The sequence below is a fragment of the Vanessa tameamea genome, chromosome 9 (assembly GCF_037043105.1).
Source record: "Vanessa tameamea isolate UH-Manoa-2023 chromosome 9, ilVanTame1 primary haplotype, whole genome shotgun sequence".
NCBI lineage: Eukaryota > Metazoa > Arthropoda > Insecta > Lepidoptera > Nymphalidae > Vanessa > Vanessa tameamea.
Genome location: NC_087317.1, coordinates 5,352,349 through 5,372,020, shown reverse-complemented (window position 1 = coordinate 5,372,020; position 19,672 = coordinate 5,352,349). Strand labels below are relative to the sequence as shown.

The 19,672-nt window shown below is 31.2% G+C and overlaps 1 protein-coding gene across 1 annotated transcript in view; it reads right to left on the bottom strand.

Moving 5' to 3' along the window:
* Window positions 1-1,195: 1,195 nt before the first annotated feature.
* Window positions 1,196-19,672, bottom strand: part of LOC113395003 (sodium-independent sulfate anion transporter-like) — a 60,043-nt gene continuing 41,566 nt past the window's right edge. The window contains exons 8-11 of the mRNA XM_064215868.1: window positions 18,927-19,072; window positions 14,522-14,764; window positions 4,067-4,211; window positions 1,196-1,368 (exon numbers count right to left, since the gene is read on the bottom strand). Of these exons, the coding sequence (XP_064071938.1) occupies window positions 1,319-1,368; window positions 4,067-4,211; window positions 14,522-14,764; window positions 18,927-19,072 (584 nt within the window). The 3' untranslated portion in view covers window positions 1,196-1,318. The remainder of the gene's footprint in view (window positions 1,369-4,066; window positions 4,212-14,521; window positions 14,765-18,926; window positions 19,073-19,672) is intronic.

Here is a 19,672-nt window from a genome sequence, read left to right as displayed (position 1 = left end):
TCGCCTAGCCTATCCCATCACAGGACTGATTGAACACTAAGAGTGAATAACATTGTGCATCTGTTTATTTGAAAAGAGCAACTATTCAAGTTTCTTGCCGTTTCTTCTCGCTGGAGGTTGCTTCCGAAACGGTGGTAGTGTTTTAATATTGACGATTCAAAAACGCTTCATTGTAAATTTAACTTGAATAAAATATATTTGATTTTATTTAACAATAAAATATATAATCAAAAAAATTATAAATGGTACACCTGTCACATTATTAATTAATGGATTTCGTAAAACTAATAAACATACATATCACAATTTATTGTGGCTCATCATCTCCATTTATTAAATAAAAAACGTATAATACGATACTATATTTGAATTAAAGTTTTTTTTGCGATTGATCACTCAAATCTGTATTTCTTTTCCCTATGGAACGACTTAACTGAATTGTAATAAACATTTTTATAGTTCCCAAGATAGACGGCGCATTGCCGATGAAATAATTAGTAATATTTCTTACAGCTCCGATGTATCTGGGCGGCGGTGACCACTTTCCATCAAGTGGCCCATTTGCCAGTTCGCCTACCAATCTCATAAAAAATACACATACAAAACCGAAGACATATTGAGAAAACATCAATGCGTAATTGTTATTTTTATTTAACAAGGAAAACTTTGTGCCATAATTCATTACTCTTTACTGAGTAATACAATACCTCATTTATTAATATTGCGTACATGTTTTAATTTAATGGTCAATTGTTTTTTACTTTTGATATATTTTACAGTTTTTAATACATTTTTTAGTGTCCGACTTTTTGTCTGCATCAGTCAGGAGCCAAATCTATTTTTGGTATTATATAAAATTGATGGTGGCAAGAGGCACCTTATCCAATTAGGAACCTTCATTAACACATTTTATTGAAAGGGACACATTTTTAGAGGAATACAATACTTTGGTATTTGTATTTTTCATAATTTGATCTCTGATTGTAATAGTCAATAGTATCAAAAACCTTGTTGATATTTTTAGATAGAAAAAGCGTCCTTGTAGGTGAGACTCGCTGGTATGTAGGTATACCAAATACACCAAAAATAAATTTTATTTATAAATAATAAGAAAAACATAAAGAAAAACTTTTTTTTTAATACTTTAATGGTAAGTAGCAAAAATGATTTGCTCTTTACAAATGAAGTAGGCACGTAATCAAACTTATCTCTTGTTTGATTATTTTTTAATATATTTAAAAAAACAAACATTAAATATTACTAAAAACAAAAAAATGTGTAAACCGACATTGTAATTACATGAAAAATTAATTCAACTCTAAAGTCTGGTATCACTGGTAGTACCCGTTATCGTTGCCATTGTTATTTCTGAAACAATAAAATTCAAATGAGCGGATATTATGAAGCGTATTAATTTTAACGCGAGTTATTTTAATAATAAATTGTGTTATTGGTGCCTTAAATGTTAATTTTCTAACAGTAATAAATATTCAATACCATTATAATGTTTCGGACGCTACGCTACTAGTCTAAGAGCCAGTGATCGGCAGACTTACGGTGTAGTAGCAAACTCCATATTACTGCCAGGTATACTGCTTCACCTGCTGTTGGGGAAATGGAGGTTCACTATTCCCATCGAGGGTTCCTTTGAGCACGCAAAGGAGTCAAAAATCTTAAAAATTGACTTTCAAAACGTGATCGCAGCATGTCTGCCATTTTGATATTTTAAAATATATTAGAAAAAATATAGAAACAAATAATGGCAGATACTTACTCCGGTTCCTACTATATTTTTTTTAATTTCAAAGGTACAAATTTACGTCATTTCAGCAAAACCCATATGTATATATAATATTTATACTATTATTATATACATATATTTACAAAGGTAGACACATAGGTCGGTTCTAAGGTGCAGGCAGACCACATAAAAGTTTCTTAGCTGTCCTTATGAAGGTGCATTATTTTGATTCTCGCACTCTTAATTTCGGAAAAACTAGTGTTTCAGCATAGCTGCAATTTATGTATATTATTTATAGAATTCAGAGGGTTGACGTTAAAGGGACACGGTCTCCTGGGATCTCAGTTGGTATGGGGGTCCCACAAGAATCAATTCTTGGACCTTTTCTATTCCTCATATACATAAATGACTTGCCCTTTCTTGTTCGGAACAAACATTATATAGTATTGTTTGCTGATGATAGCTCATTGGTTTTTAAAATTAATAGGAAACAGGTACAGTATGACGATGTAAACAATGCTATGTCTGATATAGTACACTGATTTAGGTTTAATAATCTTAGGCAGAATAATAAAAAAACTAAAATTGTAAAATGACGTAAATTTGTACCTTTGAAATTAAAAAAAATATAGTAGGAACCGGAGTAAGTGTCTGCCATTAATCTTTTCTATATTTTTTCTAATATATTTTAAAATATCAAAATGGCAGACATGCTGCGATCACGTTTTGAAAGTCAATTTTTAAGATTTTTGACTCCTTGGCGTGCTCAAAGGAACCCTCGACGGGAATAGTGAACCTCCATTTCCCCAACAGCAGGTGAAGCAGTATACCTGGCAGTAATATGGAGTTTGCTACTATACCGTAAGTCTGCCGATCACTGGCTCTCAGTCTATACGTTTACTCGTCGCATAATAGTGCAATACAAACAAGATAACCAAGCCTATTTATTATAATTATTAATATAATTTGAAATGATGATACATTAAACAATACGACTGTGTCAAGTAATGGTATGACCTGAATATAAATAACATAAAATAAAAGAGACAAATCCTCAAATATAGCTAGCAACGAATCCGTTCCCTCGACAGACATTAGAAGGCGAAACGTGAACATCGCCTCGGGCGTTAGGTTAGTTCGTTATTATACACGGATGGAACACGAAGCGAAATAATTGCCCCGTTGAGATAGTTTCAAAAGACTGTTTTGTTTCTTCCTCTAAGAATATTCTTTCGAAAATCTTATCTACGAAATGTTAAGAAAATTGCCCTAAGTTAAACTATTTTACATATAATACCAGTATACTAGCGTTAGTGATGTGTGTTGTTGTATAGTATGTAAGATATAAATAATTCAAGCAAGTTGTATCAGACAACGCAGATGGTTGAGTTCCGTGGTCATGCAAATTACGCAAAACGAAGTTATTTCTGTTATTTGTGTAGTACGAATATACATTTCGTATGGTAATAACTGCACAATAACTTTGTCTACCATATCTATCTCCCGAAGTTGAATAGCAATATATCATGATAATTTTATTAAGATTCTATTAGTCTTTAACAAACCTCATTTATTACATATCTTTGGAATAAAATTTTAATATTAAACTTAGTATTTTATAAATAGATAGATAAAACGTAAAAACGAATATGCTAATTTGGTTGAAAAGCAAAGCACAGCCGTCGTAAAAGGCCATTTAAGTGACGTCACAATTACCTACGTACAAATTAGAAAAAAATTGCAAATTTGCAATAAAAATTTTAATCTTATTATTCGTAAAATTTAATTTCGCTGCATAAATTTGTACTATTTATTGACGTTGACTATGTACACGATTAAAGTAGATAATACGATAACAATAATTAAAATATTCTAGTGTTATCTTCTACTACATTTTATATATTATATGCAATTTTTACCGCGATCGTACTTTTTTTTTTATTACTTTGGCAGAATTTTTGACACAGACGCAATTGCTCTTTCACGGAAATACCACTGAACCGAAAAAAATGAAATTTGGTATGAAGCAAGTATGAACTCCAAGGAAGGTCATAGGCTAGTTATTTGCAGAACACCTGACGACCATAGCCTAAAAGAAAACAAAACCACGGACTAGCGTAACATATGTATATGTGATCTATGTGATCTTGAATATTTACAATACTTACACCCAAAGAGATATGAATTTTTTAGTTAAACTTCATAGAAAAAAACTTTATGTGTAATATAAATACAAAAACAACTAATGATTATTAACTAACTAGCCTTACATTATATAACAAGCTCGACAAAAATATTATTCAATGCCAATTTACTACCACAAACCTATTAAAAATAATCCAAGTTGTTCCCTGTCACAGTATAAGGGCTCTTGAATGACTGTGTTGAGTTGCTCCTTGATCAAGGGGCTTGCGTCACACCAGACTACTCGGCCATTACGCGACCACTCCTGCACGAGCATCTTGATACTCTAAAAACACATTATGCATAATTAAATTACAAATTTCTGTCTTCCTTTTATTGCATATAAAGAAAAAACACATACATATAACAATTAACATTAAGAATGAGATATACCAAAAATGTATCCTCTGCATTATTGGAGGGGTATGACACGCTAGACCTTAACGTTATTGTTGCTTTTATTATGTGTATATTTTTTACAATACCAAAATCTATGCGTAAGGCTGATCAGCTTTACGTGCACGTATTCCTGATGGTAGGTGGTCACCCACCATCGGGATACGTGCTCATCTAAACACGGAACGTAACGTATAACAAATGTAAACAGTGTTTTCTAATAATTTCATTGTCTCCATTTTCAATTCATTCAGGTAATTGTAAATCAGTACTTCACATACGACTAGGAATTGTGATAAATCCTGAAATAGTAGATAGAATGGGAATAGATAATCTATTGATTACAGAATTCCTGCATAAATGAAAGGAAAATGCATTTTCAAGGAAAACTAATAACGTATTAGAGTTTATAAATGTATTCTTCTATTTGATTTGGTTCATGTGTGCCTAATATTAAATTATGTATATTTTTAATTAACTTAACTCAGAAAACAATATAACTAAACACCGTGAATTGAGACAAATAAATCAATTATTTGTAAAACGAGGCGTGAAATAATATGTTGAATTTTTTTTCATTATTATTCAGCATGTAATATATAATCATGCATGTTTATAAACTACAATTGAATTAATCATTTTTCGATAATATATTCAGTGTGAAAATCCTTATCAGTGGTTTTATTCACATATTATTCTTTATTGAAGACGGGCCGGCAAATTGACCACCCAATGATTACTGGTCATATCTATACATATAATATATTGAATTTGTAATTAATATAAGCCGAGATGGCCTAGTGGTTAGAACACGTATATAATAACCGATGATTGCGGGTTCAAACCCAAGCAAGCCCCACTGAATTTTCATGTGCTTAATTTGCGTTTATAATTCATCTCGTGTTCGGCGGTGAAGGAAAACATCATGAGGAAACCTGCATGTGTCTAATTTCAACGAAATTCTGCTACATGTGAATCCACCAAATCGCATTGGAGCAGCGTAGTAGAATGTACTCCTAACCTTCTCCTCAAATGGAGAGGAGGATTTAGCCCAGCAGTGGGAAATTTACAGCCTGGACATGTAATTAACATAATAATGTAATAATAATAACAATAATTTATATTATCAAATAACACAGACCAGATAATACAAATACAATATTAAATGGGCTTATGTTAGTGATAAAGGTAGAGACATTGACATTAACAATTAATGGATTAATCTACTGGCTTTCTATACTATACTACGGTATACTGCACTAACTGAAACTTTACAGTAGCTATTTATAACTGTACTGTCTAGTCTGCTAGTAATCATGTTCAGGATTTTGTTAGAGCTGACGCGAACGTTGCGAATTAAGGACGTGCACCTTTTTCGTATTATTGCGTAAAAATAGTCAATATTTGTTTCAGCAAACATCCCTGAAGCATTTGAATCATTGAAGCTATTAAAGCGTTAACAACCATACAAACTAAGTTGTTATTTTCTACATGCTTTTCACTACATTGGCTTACTAACCTTTCAGACCGCAGCAGAGTACCATAAAGTACCATAAACTAATGATTCGATCGAATCTTATCCAGCAGGACGTTGTACTAATACAAATCTATGATAGCTAGATATTGCTTACGTTAAAATCGTATTTTTTTCCAAGTAACCGTTCTTAAAAGTCTATACTCAAACAACCAAATGGTAAAATCGAACGTGTGAGTTTCATATATATTTAGATAAAGACTTCCTCCTATTAAAAGGAACGAAAAGATCTCGAGGAATTCTGTACGTTTCGAAATAAATTCTGAGAGCAGCATAATATATACACACGTACATACATATACGCGCTAACTCGCAGTTGCAGTGGCAGATTTAGCTCTTAATCCTTCTTCTTGATAAAAACCTACTCTAAATTTTCAACGAACATATATCCTGTCTTTTATTTAATAATATAATAATACATTTTACTTATTACACATAAGTGTATATTTGAAAATATTTTTATAGTAATAATCTAATTATATCAAAATTATTAATAAAGTCAAATAAATGACTCTAATTTTAACTAAAAGAATGGCTAATTAGGCACACTAATTACTTCTAAGAGTTTTGCTGTGCCATTTTTATGCGGTGGCCAATATAGGATGAATAAATATGCTATCTAATGGTAAATGGTTACCACTGCACTGCAAGAAATTTTATTCTTCCCTTGCACCAATAACAAAACCAACCTTTGGAATTGAAATGGTATGTGTGCTAGCTCACTCACTTCTCAAAACGGAACACAATAATACTAAATATTGCTTCTTGGCGATAGAATATAATATGATGACTCATTCAAATAAAATCTTATAAAAAAACTTATGTTTCTGCCAAAACCACATTGATAAACGCATTTTTTTCAGATCATGTTAATAGGCTTGTGATTGCAATACAACCCATTGGTAAAAATATATGCAATTGAGTCATATTCTTATGTCTAAAAGAGGCGCGAGATTATTGAGTTATTTTTCTTTTATTTTGTGTCAGATATTTTCTACTATTCTTAAGATATACTTTTTATTTTATTGTATATAATATTTTATTTCTATTAGTAGAAGCATAAAGACATATTATATTATGATAACGAAAATTCCCCGAACTGAACATTTCTCCAATTTCCCGATATTTTAAAACTATTTTGGTACAGAGTGAATATCAACTTCTTAGTACTACGGTTACCGTCAATATCAATTATCTGAAAAAGATAATCGACATTATTTACTCAAAGTCCGCTTTTTCCCCGACTACCCAAAAAGAGTGAAATATATGTATGTGAGTTTATTTGTCGCACCATAACCGCTTATACCGAATTAACATTTCACGAGTATTTTTTAGGAATTGCAAGCCAAAATTTGTAATTTATCAAATACTTAAAAAAAAAAGACTGTACAAAAGTTTAATCTCTTATTAATAGAATGATTTTAAAAAATCTTATAGAAACTCTACTGATATTTGACAAATTATTTGTTAAAGATGCACGTTTTCAAAAATTGTACATTTCAGTGTGATTTGAACGCTGTTTTGCCCATAAAAATAAGTTGTAAGTTATTTCTGTAAACATTACATAAACGATCCGACTTCTTTCTATGGAATATATAGATAAATAATATATATTCGTATATATTCACAATATTAAACTTCAAATATCATGCCATTTCTACAAAACTACATCGTTAACCGAATAAATACTTGTGCAATTATTGAGTTTAAGTATTTGTTTACGGAAAACAATGTTTTTATTAATTTAAATTACGATTAATATAATTTATGTATTTTTATCAAAATACCTATCAACATTGAAATGCAATGTCCAAATTGGCATTCCGCACCGAAGGCTCACAAAGGTGGGATGTATCGGTCGTTGTCGCATAGCACACTCGCGCATGCAAATAGCTATTTCCTACGTATACAGTCTCTCGTTACAGCGCGGCTAAGACGTTTTGATCTGAAGTAATAATAGAATAACAGGTACTCTATTTTTACTTAATACATTTTTCAGCTATAAAAAATTACATTTTTCTGATATTATAAAAAATGTAATTTTAGTAATTCGGTAAATTATTTTGATTCAAATGTCATTTTATTTTATATTTAATTGAAAACAATACCTTTAGAAAATGTATATGGTATAAACAATGTAATCAGCATCACAAAAATGATAGAAATTGACAAGCAACAATTGAAATAAGCGCTCTTAACCGCTTCAACAGATTTAGACGGAAATACCTAGGGTATTGTTAAAGTCACTGAGCGACACTGGCTTTTATAAACAATAACAATTAATAATATTTTTGACATCGATAAACCTACTTTCTAATTTACAGATCAATATTTAATTTTGAAATAGCAAGCTTCTGACAAAATAAATTTCACGTTCAATCCTTAATAGAATAACAATAGAGATTTTATTGAGAAACTTGAAGATTTGGTTTAAATTGTCCTCTTCTTAAAATTGATCACTTTGTCATTTTAAAGGAAGATATATTTACAACCGTAAACATACTTAAGCAAAATATTTGTCATTTATGTATTATGTATGTATTGTTATAAATTTCCTGGACAAAACTAATTCGTATACAAAAAAAAATATAAATATACCAATGACAATGTTATATGTCAGTTACGAAGGATTTTTTGTGTGAAATTTGCAACAAAAATCGAATAATGTATTCTTCTTATACCTCAAATATTATAAATAATTGAGTAAATATATTTATTCCCTTTTCTCGTTTTCATTAGCGTTCAACGCTCGATATTTCCCCGCTTTAACTTTTATTTTGCGTTTGAGTAATTACGTCAGCTTTCCGATAATTTTATTATAATAACGACAATCAGTCATGCGATATGTAAGATATTATTATGTTCTGAGTAGTTCATTTAGAAAAATGTATATTACCGATTAATGATCGCTTTATAATATTTAAATGTGAATCACAAAATGTAATCAATCTCTGAATACGAAATGGTAATTTTATAATCTTAAATTAATGATATCAATGTTACAAATATTTATATCTATAGGATATATTTACGCGTATCATTCGATAAGCCACAGCCACGACATGCCGGCTCGGCCTAACATAAAACAAATACACTGAACGGATTTAAAGCGACGTGACTGACATAATTAACCTACATAAATATAGAATTAATTTACAGGACAATAATAATACGAAAATAGTATGATAATGCTGCTAGTTGTGTGTTCGCATCAGAGTTTAATAATGTCAGCCAAAGAAGGATTTTCAAAGCCACGCATTATATTACGTTCACAAAATTGGTGACAATAATTATTCTGGTAAGATTAAGACGAATAATTGAATTTGAATTATATATATTATTTAAACAGCTCGATTTACGCAATAATTGAAATAGTCCGTCGCTGGAGCTACCATTCAAATTTTATATATCCCGGATGAGTTAATAAATAAAGCAATAACGTCATCTCATTCGATGTGAAGTACCTTAATGAGGAACACTTAAGCCTTTAATGAGGTTATCATCATCGCAGATACAAATATACCTATCTCTATTTTGCCACATTTAAAAACCGAACTCGTAAGCGGTTATAATAGCATCACAGCTCTTAAAATTTTAAAAAGGTCACTCGAAACGTTGCGCTTACCTATTTCAGTTGATGATGATATAAACTAACTCGTTAAAATTTATTATATGCTTGCGCTTCGCAACGAGTGATAGAATGCACGTTATAAAAGGGACTTTAAATATTAAAAAAAAAAACAACTAGTGTTTATAGTTACAGGATGAAATTATTCTTAGAAATTCCTAATGGAACGTAGGCAAGCATTAAGGAAAGATCAAAATTCATCTTCCAACTGGAAGTTTGTATGAACGTCCGTTCATCATTTTTGATAATTATATATGGGATTCAATATTCAGGCTTCTTCAGTAAAAGACAGTCGTTACATCGTTTTTGATAATTCATCATCTAAGACGTTGAAAGATTCTACGGAATCTCTTATAAATGTTATAAATATGGAATATTTACTGGGGTATTATTTGTGAGTAAAATACATTTATTACAGCGTTTTTTAATCATGTAAAAGGGTGCGATTGAGGATGAAAGTTTGTATAGAAGTTCTTCATAGTTATTTGAAATTCCAAATATGCATTTAGGTAAAGTAAAAAACTCTAATACCTAATATATATATGGATGATGGATGGATATTTTTAAACCATAATAATCATAATTATTATAGTTATTAGGAGACAATGAGCTCTGTCTGAACTCTATAGGCTTTTTGATTTTGAGACTTCGTTTCTGAGTTAGGTAAGCAACAACTCTGTAGTCATTATGATCGTAGAATATAATGACTTACTTTGATATCCAACGAAACTGTTGCTTGTCTTATCAAATTGTGATTCTAAAATATGGAAAATGTCTTTCTTAGGATGGACTGATATTTTTATACTACATCAATAAAGGTTTTAGTATATATGAATCCTAAGAGGCACGATCACCGAATCGATATACCCATCAAAACCAAGTCGCAGCACCGGCGTTGCGAAATAACCAACGAGTTCCTACATTAAACAGTAAACCGCCGATCATAGAATAATAAAAATTTATTGTGGTAGAGCTTTGTACAAGTCTGGATAGGTACCACCTCAAGCAAGACTCAGTATTGTTGTGTTCCGGTTTGAAGGGTTAGTAAGCCAGGCACAAGGGACATAACATCTTAATTCCCAAGGTTGGTGGTGCAATGGCGATGTAAGGAATAGTTAATATTTCTTACAGCGCCATTGTCTAAGGGCGATGGTGAGCTCTTACCAATTTGCTTGTCAAAATAATAATAGTTCTATCTTATTTTAAGCACGTCGACGTCTATTTTTTACAGTATTAGTAGACAAAAAAGTGTTACATACCTGATTTACAAACAATGGCGAGTATAAAGTAACAGACACAGTAAAGACATCGCTTATTGAGTACATCCTGTATTTTACTTACTGGGAAGATATGCTTCATATGCTTTTTGGACATTCGTACATAAAATTAATAGCGAAGACAAATTTTGAGAATATGTACGAATGAGTGTATAATAATTATAAATGCAAGCTCCTGACATTGACCGTTGACCGTTGATGGAAAATATAATGTACCCAAATTTGCGGTGCGGCAGCGCTACGATCCATACGGATCAAACTTTAGTCTGGCGACTGTACTTCTGTGCGCCGAACACGAAGACCAATACGTATCAATTTTAGTTTACTCAATTGTATATAATACATAAAGTATCATCATTAAATGATAGTCGCGCTTTCATATTCAAAAAATCACACTACAAAATGTTATCGTTAAAAATACGTATAAATTTTATACATACAATAAGCATGTATGCACCTTTGTAAAAAATAACGAGTTTCATAAAAACACATGGTTTTACAGCAGAAAGGACCACAAAAGCCTCTATCGGTATTTACCGACACGGGTAAAAAAACTTTTATAACGGATATTACATTTCACCGCTCCTACTATTCTTTATTCATATTTTTAATTTTGCTGCATACTCTCATTTTAAAGCATTACAATATTTTATATAAAGAGCAGCTTCACTACATATGTTTACAATTATGTTAGAAGAAATATGTTTTCACATACTTTCATCGCGTATTACATGGATACATGTAATGAATTATAATATCGTAATGTCTATTGAAATTGCAGCATTGTGTTACATAACTATATTTAAAAAAAATCACAAGAAAATGTACACAATTCGTCCTTCGCTTCTCTTTTTTTTTTAAAGATAGGACAACAGAAAATATTTATATTTTATATATTTAATATTTTTATCTATAGGAGCCAATTACATAATCAAAAAAAAAAATTTTTATCCTTACGTCACAAACATGACTGCTGTTCTTAAGACGATTTTTTTTATTGTATGTGGTATCCCTTACATCGCCAATGCGCCAAATAAGATGTTACGTCTCTGTTGCTCACTCACCCTTTTAAATTTAAATCGGAAAGCAATAATGTTAAGTGTTCTTGCTTGGCGGCAGAATATAATAAAGTGGATGATTATGATCCAGGCGGAAACGCACAAAACCCAACTACCAAGTCAGACATGGACTGTAGACATGACAAAACATACGTTATGAATGTCGTGGATGTGACTCAACGTCAAATGGTAATTTTATCATCGTATTATTACCGACCAATTTGTGTAATTTAAATATTTTCAATTCGTCACATAATATATGATTTATTGTTCTTGTTATGGAGACGTTCTGAGGTGTCATTTTCACCAATATAAAGATGATGATGATGTTCACTTGACTATATTCGGTGAATCTACAGTGTTCAATTGGTAGCAAACATTCAATATATACACTCATATTTTGGTGGGAAAGCAATCACTCCGATACGACCAGAGAAAATTCAAGTGCTAAAATGCTGAGAACTTATTGTCAGAAAACTAAATATCTTTTGAGTCTCGACCTGGTGTGTAAGTCCAAGTCTGCTGGAGACCACTAGATCAATTTAGTCATGTAAATCTACATAATGTATTCAATTAATAATTATATATACAACTATAAAGTTTAAGATACAATACAAAATTTAAAAAGGATTGGACTCAAAAGTCTGTAAAGTGATAATAATTCTCTTAAGAAGATATCAAACACGCATCCATTGCAATGCAGCAGCCAGTTGCAAATCCAATTTAAACCTGTTGTGCCAAGAATAATGTTCACTAATAACTACTATTTCATTATAGTGTCGGAATTTCTCTTGTTATTATAAACTAATACCAAATTTTAGATTAGAATAAGTTTCCAGAACGCATACAATGCCTTGCGGTCTACAAACGGTAGTGAGTGAAACAATCGTCGTTTCTAATTGCAATTTGTTACTTTGTCATTAATCAATACTTTGTTTGATAGTTTCAAATTCTGATTTATTATTATTATAAGAATTTCTCTTAGTATTCAAACATGAAAATAATTAAGTTATAGTAAATTCAGATTCAAAACGGCTCATCTGACGGTGAAATGTCAACTTCGCCCAAAATTAATGTATATAATATATACATACATCGGACTGTAAAAAAATAATTTCTTACTATACACTTAGTGGTAGGGGTTTGTGCAAGCCCTTCAAGCTAGGTAACACCCCAGATATTCCGGCACCTAACATCAATACTTAGTATGGTTGTGTTCAAGGGTTGAGCCAGTGTTACTATAGTGCACAAGGTTAAAAATATCTTAGCTTCCAACGTTGGTGGCGCATTGGCGATATAAGTAATGGTTAATATTTTAAAGACCAAAAAGGGCGCTGAATGGAATATGTTAACCATGTTATATCTGCATTTAAATAATAAACAAAACTTTTTTTAATATGAAAGCAGTAATATGTGCTGTTAATTAATATATATTGTAACTACACTTTATTGTAATTTTTATATTATAAGTATAACAGTTCAGTTTCCACAAATAACTATTAACCACTAGAATTATAGTCGCAGCGTTTTCAATAACTATAATTCTAATATATCAAAGAAACCTTTTAGCCGGAGAGTCGAAGTAGGAGAGTAATCGATTCTGTCGAGAGCACTGCAATGCATCACCGATGTGTTCAAAGACTTTGTGACTCTTACCGACTGTGCCATATATCTAACAATTCGATATCTTTCGGTTTCCTTGGAACACATTTAAAATCTTAAAATTAAACATCTGCACAATTAGAAATCTGTAATTAAATTGTTTTTTTTTATTCGAGCACCACAATAAAACTTCTAAACCGATTTTGATCAAACTCTAATAGAATTTCGCTGCCATGACCAAAGGTAGACGGAAGGTTTAAGACATAACTCTTATTTTTACAATCAATCGTATGATAAAATACAATTGCAATGACATTGGCTACTTTGATACCAGAAGCCAGTTTTAGTATAGATAATTTTAATCGGTTGACCGGACGTATAAGTCAAAAATGTATACTTCCATAAATATACAAATACTACAAAGCTTGACAATAAATAAAATATTATAATAATGTTACAAAATGAAAAAAATTGTATTTACTTTTTTTAAACTACGTGGAAATTTATATTTCGATTAATATGAAACTTTCACGTAATATGTTATACTTTTCATTACGGACATGGACATTATGGCTACATTATGTTTGAATAGAAACTCTAATAACTTTTTTTTGTCCCGACCTGGGTTAAAAACTAGTGTCTCATGACTTGCTGCCGTACAAGATAGCCAGTAGAAAAACAAGACAAGAAAACAATAATAATAAATAGTTGAAGAGTTTATCGATAAAAATATAATTATTCGAGTATTGGCCGTGCGAACCCTGCGATAAGCTCTGCGGTTTATACTGATTTATTTGTAATAGTCTATAGTATTAATATAGTTTTAAGTAAATAACACACAAAGTTATCTCACTACAAATGAATTCATAATATATTTTTACAGATAAAAACAATACCTGAAGCATTTCATAATTAGGTAGTTACTAAAATTTAGTTTGACATTGTGATTACTCAAATAGATTTTTTTTTAAACCTGTTGAACTGTCAAAAAAGTATCATATCATAGTTTTCTGTGAATAATTTAAATAATAGTCATATATTATTATATATTTTTTTGAGCCATAGGAAAAATGATTCGTATTTAAACATAGTTCAACATACCTGTAGAAATGTATAGTCCAATCTGCAAATCGCATCACAATGTACCACGAGTACATTTGATCCAGCCCTGTGTTCCGATGCACCATTCGTTACAGCCCCATTCGGTATCACAGTGAGATCACTTAATGTTGCTAAATTATTATTGTGTTTTAACGACACAATTTTAGATCGAAGTCTTTCAGCGCTCGCGAAGTGTAATCCGCCGATGGGTTGTATTGAATAGTGTGGAGGATAATTACTTTCCTGTGAACAAATGATAAGTGTAATGTAATTTAACAAACTGTAAATGTCTAATGTCTAAAATGGCTGGTGAATACATATGTCGAATATTTTCATCCGATATTCGGTTTCCTTGCGATGTTTTCCTTCATCACCGAGCAAGAGATAAATGATAATAAATATATATAATTAAATACAAAAATAAGCAATGATGCTTGCTTGGATTTTATTTTCGTTTGGAATTCACTTGTTAACAACATATCAGCTCTTTTAGATTTATAGGAGTTAAGATAAGCACCAGCTGTTAACACATACAAGACTTATATTGTCGAATGTCTCGATTCATTAAAAAATATTCTAACAAATGCATCAATCAAGAACAAATGTTACATAAAAAATATTTTTAAAGTCCATTCAAAGGTTTTACATTTTAAATTTAAGATTAAAATTACTAACGCAAAAAAAAATATATAAGCTTAATTTTCAAGTAATGGAAACCCCGAATAATAAAATCTTAATTAACATATAATTTTCGTTAATTATTAACTTAAACATAATTTGTTTTCGTCGTCGTTTTGTCGTTTGTATCTAAAAATTACAAAACGTAATTAGAAACTTTACCCTGAAAAGGTTATTTGAATTATTATTTAATTAAATTTGCAAACGATACACTTATGTACATTGTTATTCGATATAGGAGAGGAAGGTTAGAATTTAATATAGCTATTTAAAAAACATTTCAACAAAAACCTAGAAGACTATCTGAATCCGCGGCTTTATCCGCGCAAAATCTATAAAACTTCATAGCACACAATCCTTCATACCAAATTTTATACATTCGAGAAGTGAATTAAAAAGAAAGTTAATCCGTACCACATTTCATGAAAAATGGTTTAGACAGTAGTTTAGCTTGCGTATTCATAATAAGTATGGATTTTTTTTTTATGACATAGCTTGGCGGACAGGCATATGGGTCAATACTGAGTACTGTTGTTTAGCGGTAGAATATCTGATGAGTGAATGGTACCTACCCAGACGGGCTTGCACAAAGCCCTACCACCAAGTATCAGACGTATACACTAAATTTTTTGTCATTTTTCTGTACTCCACTACTCATAAATTAGCTGGGTAGCATCCAAATTATTTTACATGGTTTATATTAAAGCTACACTCCTTGCTTTTCATTGATTCTTAAGTCTGAATTTAGATCTGACAAGTGGTATCAATACTAACAAATGTCTGACTCAAACTCAAACTCAAATTCCTTTATTCAACATAGAAGCATTACACTTTCTTATTTATAGTCAAATTAAACACTACCCAAGTTCCCAAGTCGTATCGGTTCGGAAAAACCGCCGGCGAAAGCTGGTTCCACAGAGTGGTTGTGCGAGGCAGAAAATGTCTTAAAAATCGCGCTGTTGTGGATTTTCGGACATCTAGGTGGTGTGGGTGATATTTTGAATTTTGGCGAGATGTCCGAAGGTGAAATTCAACAGCCGGGATTAATCCGAACAATTCATCGGACCATTCCCCGTGATAAATTCTGTAGAAGATGCAGAACGATCCAACATCTCTACGCAAAGCCAAAGGATCAAGCAGATCGGAAAGGGCTTGATCGTCGATAATTCGAGCCGCTCTATGTTGGATACGGTCGAATGGAAGGAGCTGGTACTGGAGAGCACCCGCCCAGAGGTGAGAGCAGTACTCCATGTGTGGCCGAATTTGTGCCTTGTAGAGTCTTAGACGTTACATACATAATTGTATATGAATAGAAACAGCCAGGAGACTACTACAATTAGTATACTATAAATGCATCTACAAATAACTCTGACAAATGACGCTACAAGTAAACCCATCGATACCTACCCAATCAACTAATATCATTTAGTTCAATAACACATACATTACAGTAATAATATATAATTTACGGCATGCAATTAATATAATACCAATTTAATTACAAATATGGATTGGTAAATATAATTTTGGCATTAAGCTCTACTTACATTCCTAATACACTTCGTTAGAGCTATAATTTGTGCAGTAGGCGTTAAGTAATTATTTGTAGTATATGATAATAAAAGAAGAAATTTATTAAATTTTAAGTTAAATTGTTATCAAGTCTAAATAAATAAACTGTATAACTCTGCTTGTCCAAACAGCAATTAGAAATTTTCTAGTAACTAACAATTATTTACTTTTTACAATAGAAATATAATGGAAAACTTTCTAGAATTTTCTTTAAGGACATAAACTGTGGTTGGTAATCCTAACAACTTACCTGAAAATAATATATCTGAAATGATAAATTTTGCTTAATTTATGATTTTCTTTTATATCATGCTCGGTGGTATATATAACCTGCTATTTTGGTACAAATATAAACACATGAAATGGTGAAAATCTGCCTGTTTATAATAACATGGTAGAGTGGCAAGTCTAACCTAACCTAACCTAACAGCCAATATTTCCAAGCTTTTAACAAAGTATGGCATCCATGTTGCTCTAAGCGTCCTTATTAGATAAGTAAACATTTGTTATGTTTATTTAGAATTTACATGAATATGAAACGCTATGTTTTCTTACTTCAAACACAAGGCAACGTTTATTTCCCGCTTCAATTCATCATTTAAATAAATAAAGCAACTACAGTTAAAGTAATAACGTCTAATTTAGAGTTTTACAAACAACGCTAGTGAAACTTTGTGCAATTTTAATTTTACTTTTACATTTAAAATATCAACTCCCGAAGAGTTTTTTAACTATTGTAAACCATTTATAATATTGTAAAGGTAAAGATGTCACCTGAAGATGGTTATCTCTATCTTACCATTGTGTAAAGTAAAAACACTGTAAATAACGACACCGCATTTTAGAAGGATAACATCAACAACAATTTAAAAAAAAATTAACTAATAAATGAGAATGCAAATTTTTATGTTCCCTGTGTGTTTTTTTTTTGTATAGAGTAAACGATATGGTAATAAATTGAACTTAGGAACGAAAACGAAGGACAACAGTATAAACCGAATTCATACATTCATACAGATTATGTTCATATGTAGAACCAGTAGCAAGAAAATCCATAATGTTCTGTGAATAATTGATAATTAAGTTTCAGATAAAACGTAAATCTGAAGAGAAAAAAAACTTCATTTAATCTAGCAATGTCTGACGAGCCAAAGATTTTTTTCTTTTCGGGCAACATTTCGTCCAATCAAATACGGTTTGGTAATTACGTTGGCTATTGAAGAAACTTTTAGCCACTACTCCGAGTGATGCAGTGACAAATTCATTGTTACATAGCTTTGAAGACCACTCGTAGGAAATATTTAAAATTCGCTTAAATATAATAATATAAAATAGTCTAAGATTGACATAGTACTAAAAATACGTATGAATTTTCATTTATATGTAAGAAAAAAAATGGTATGTTAAAACAAGTTAAAGCTAAACATGAATAACAATAGGTTTTAATATATTGAATTTGAAATATGATTATATTCGACGGAAATTTATTTGAACTCATAAGGTAAGGTAGCACCATTTTTTATGTATCTACGCCACTTATAAAATAAAAATATACTTAACTTTAAAAACTTTTCCAGCAACAACTAAAAATACATCAAAACTGGTTGTTAATTATTCACGTAGTTCACAGTAAAGGTCAGAATTAACGAACAGAAATACTGTTTTCAAATAAAAAATAATTACTTTGTATAATTCTGAAAAAACGTAGTTGCTCAAATTAACTTTCAGATTCGGTTGGAGTATTTTTTTGTAGGCTAATTAATTTACTATACTGATTGTTTAGTATCGTAACATAAAATACTTCTAGAAATCTTAATCGATATGAACTTATTACATGTTTTACTGGTGTAAGAGTCATTTGCAAGCTTGTCTAACCAGACCTGGTACCACTTACTTCCCACCGGTAATTTTAGTGCCAAAGCGTACTTCAAAAGTATGTAAAGGTCGGTCGAGTTCATGAGCGGCGCGTTGACAATATAAAGAATTACTTATATATCTGATAAAGCGAATGAACGTTGCGCTTCATAGGCTGCCCCTCGTTGATAGTAATAAGGATAAGTGTGGGTTAGTTTAATAAAGCAAAAATATAATAAAAGCATTAAAAAATTAAAAGAGTTTGTATCAAGTGATGTAGTTTTATAAACGTAATACGTACATCCACATATTTTATATCCAGCCTCGGTCGAGACTGATAGTACAGTAGCAGCAAGACGTCTATGGCGACACCACAGCCCAGACCCAGCTCAACTCCCAGCGCGAGGCAAGAAACAAATGTGCCCAACAACGGGATTAGGTCGAGTCCTGTTTAACATAATATATATTTTATTCGTTAATTGCACTTGCTTTTTGATGCTACATCGTTAAATAAACTAACACGGAACTACTTCAGTTAATGGTCCACTACATAATATGTAAGGAGTTGACTGCCTTTATCTATACTAATTCAATAAATGTGAAAGTAACTCTGTCTGTCTGTTGTTCTCTCACAGCCAAACCGCTGAACCGACTTTCATGAAATTTGGTATGAACCATGGTTGGACTTCAAGGTAGGAACATAGGCTAATTTTTATGCCTTACACCTAACGAGCTTCCCTTTTAAACGCGAGCGAAGACGTGGTTGACAACTAGCAAGCTATATAGAGTATTAATAAATACAAGCGATCACAAATTTAAAAAAGCAATTTTATAAACTATCCACGAGGGATGTCGCTTCGTTTCTTCATATAAATTTTTCGTTAACGCCTTTTTGCCTCGAAAAGACAAGAAAATCAAAAATATAAACGAATCGCACAAAAATTTACGTGCGATAAATATTATGAACCCACGTCCTTACATACCATGATATATTTAATAAATATATGTAAGTACAATATATAGTAATATTTCTTCAAATATTTCGTC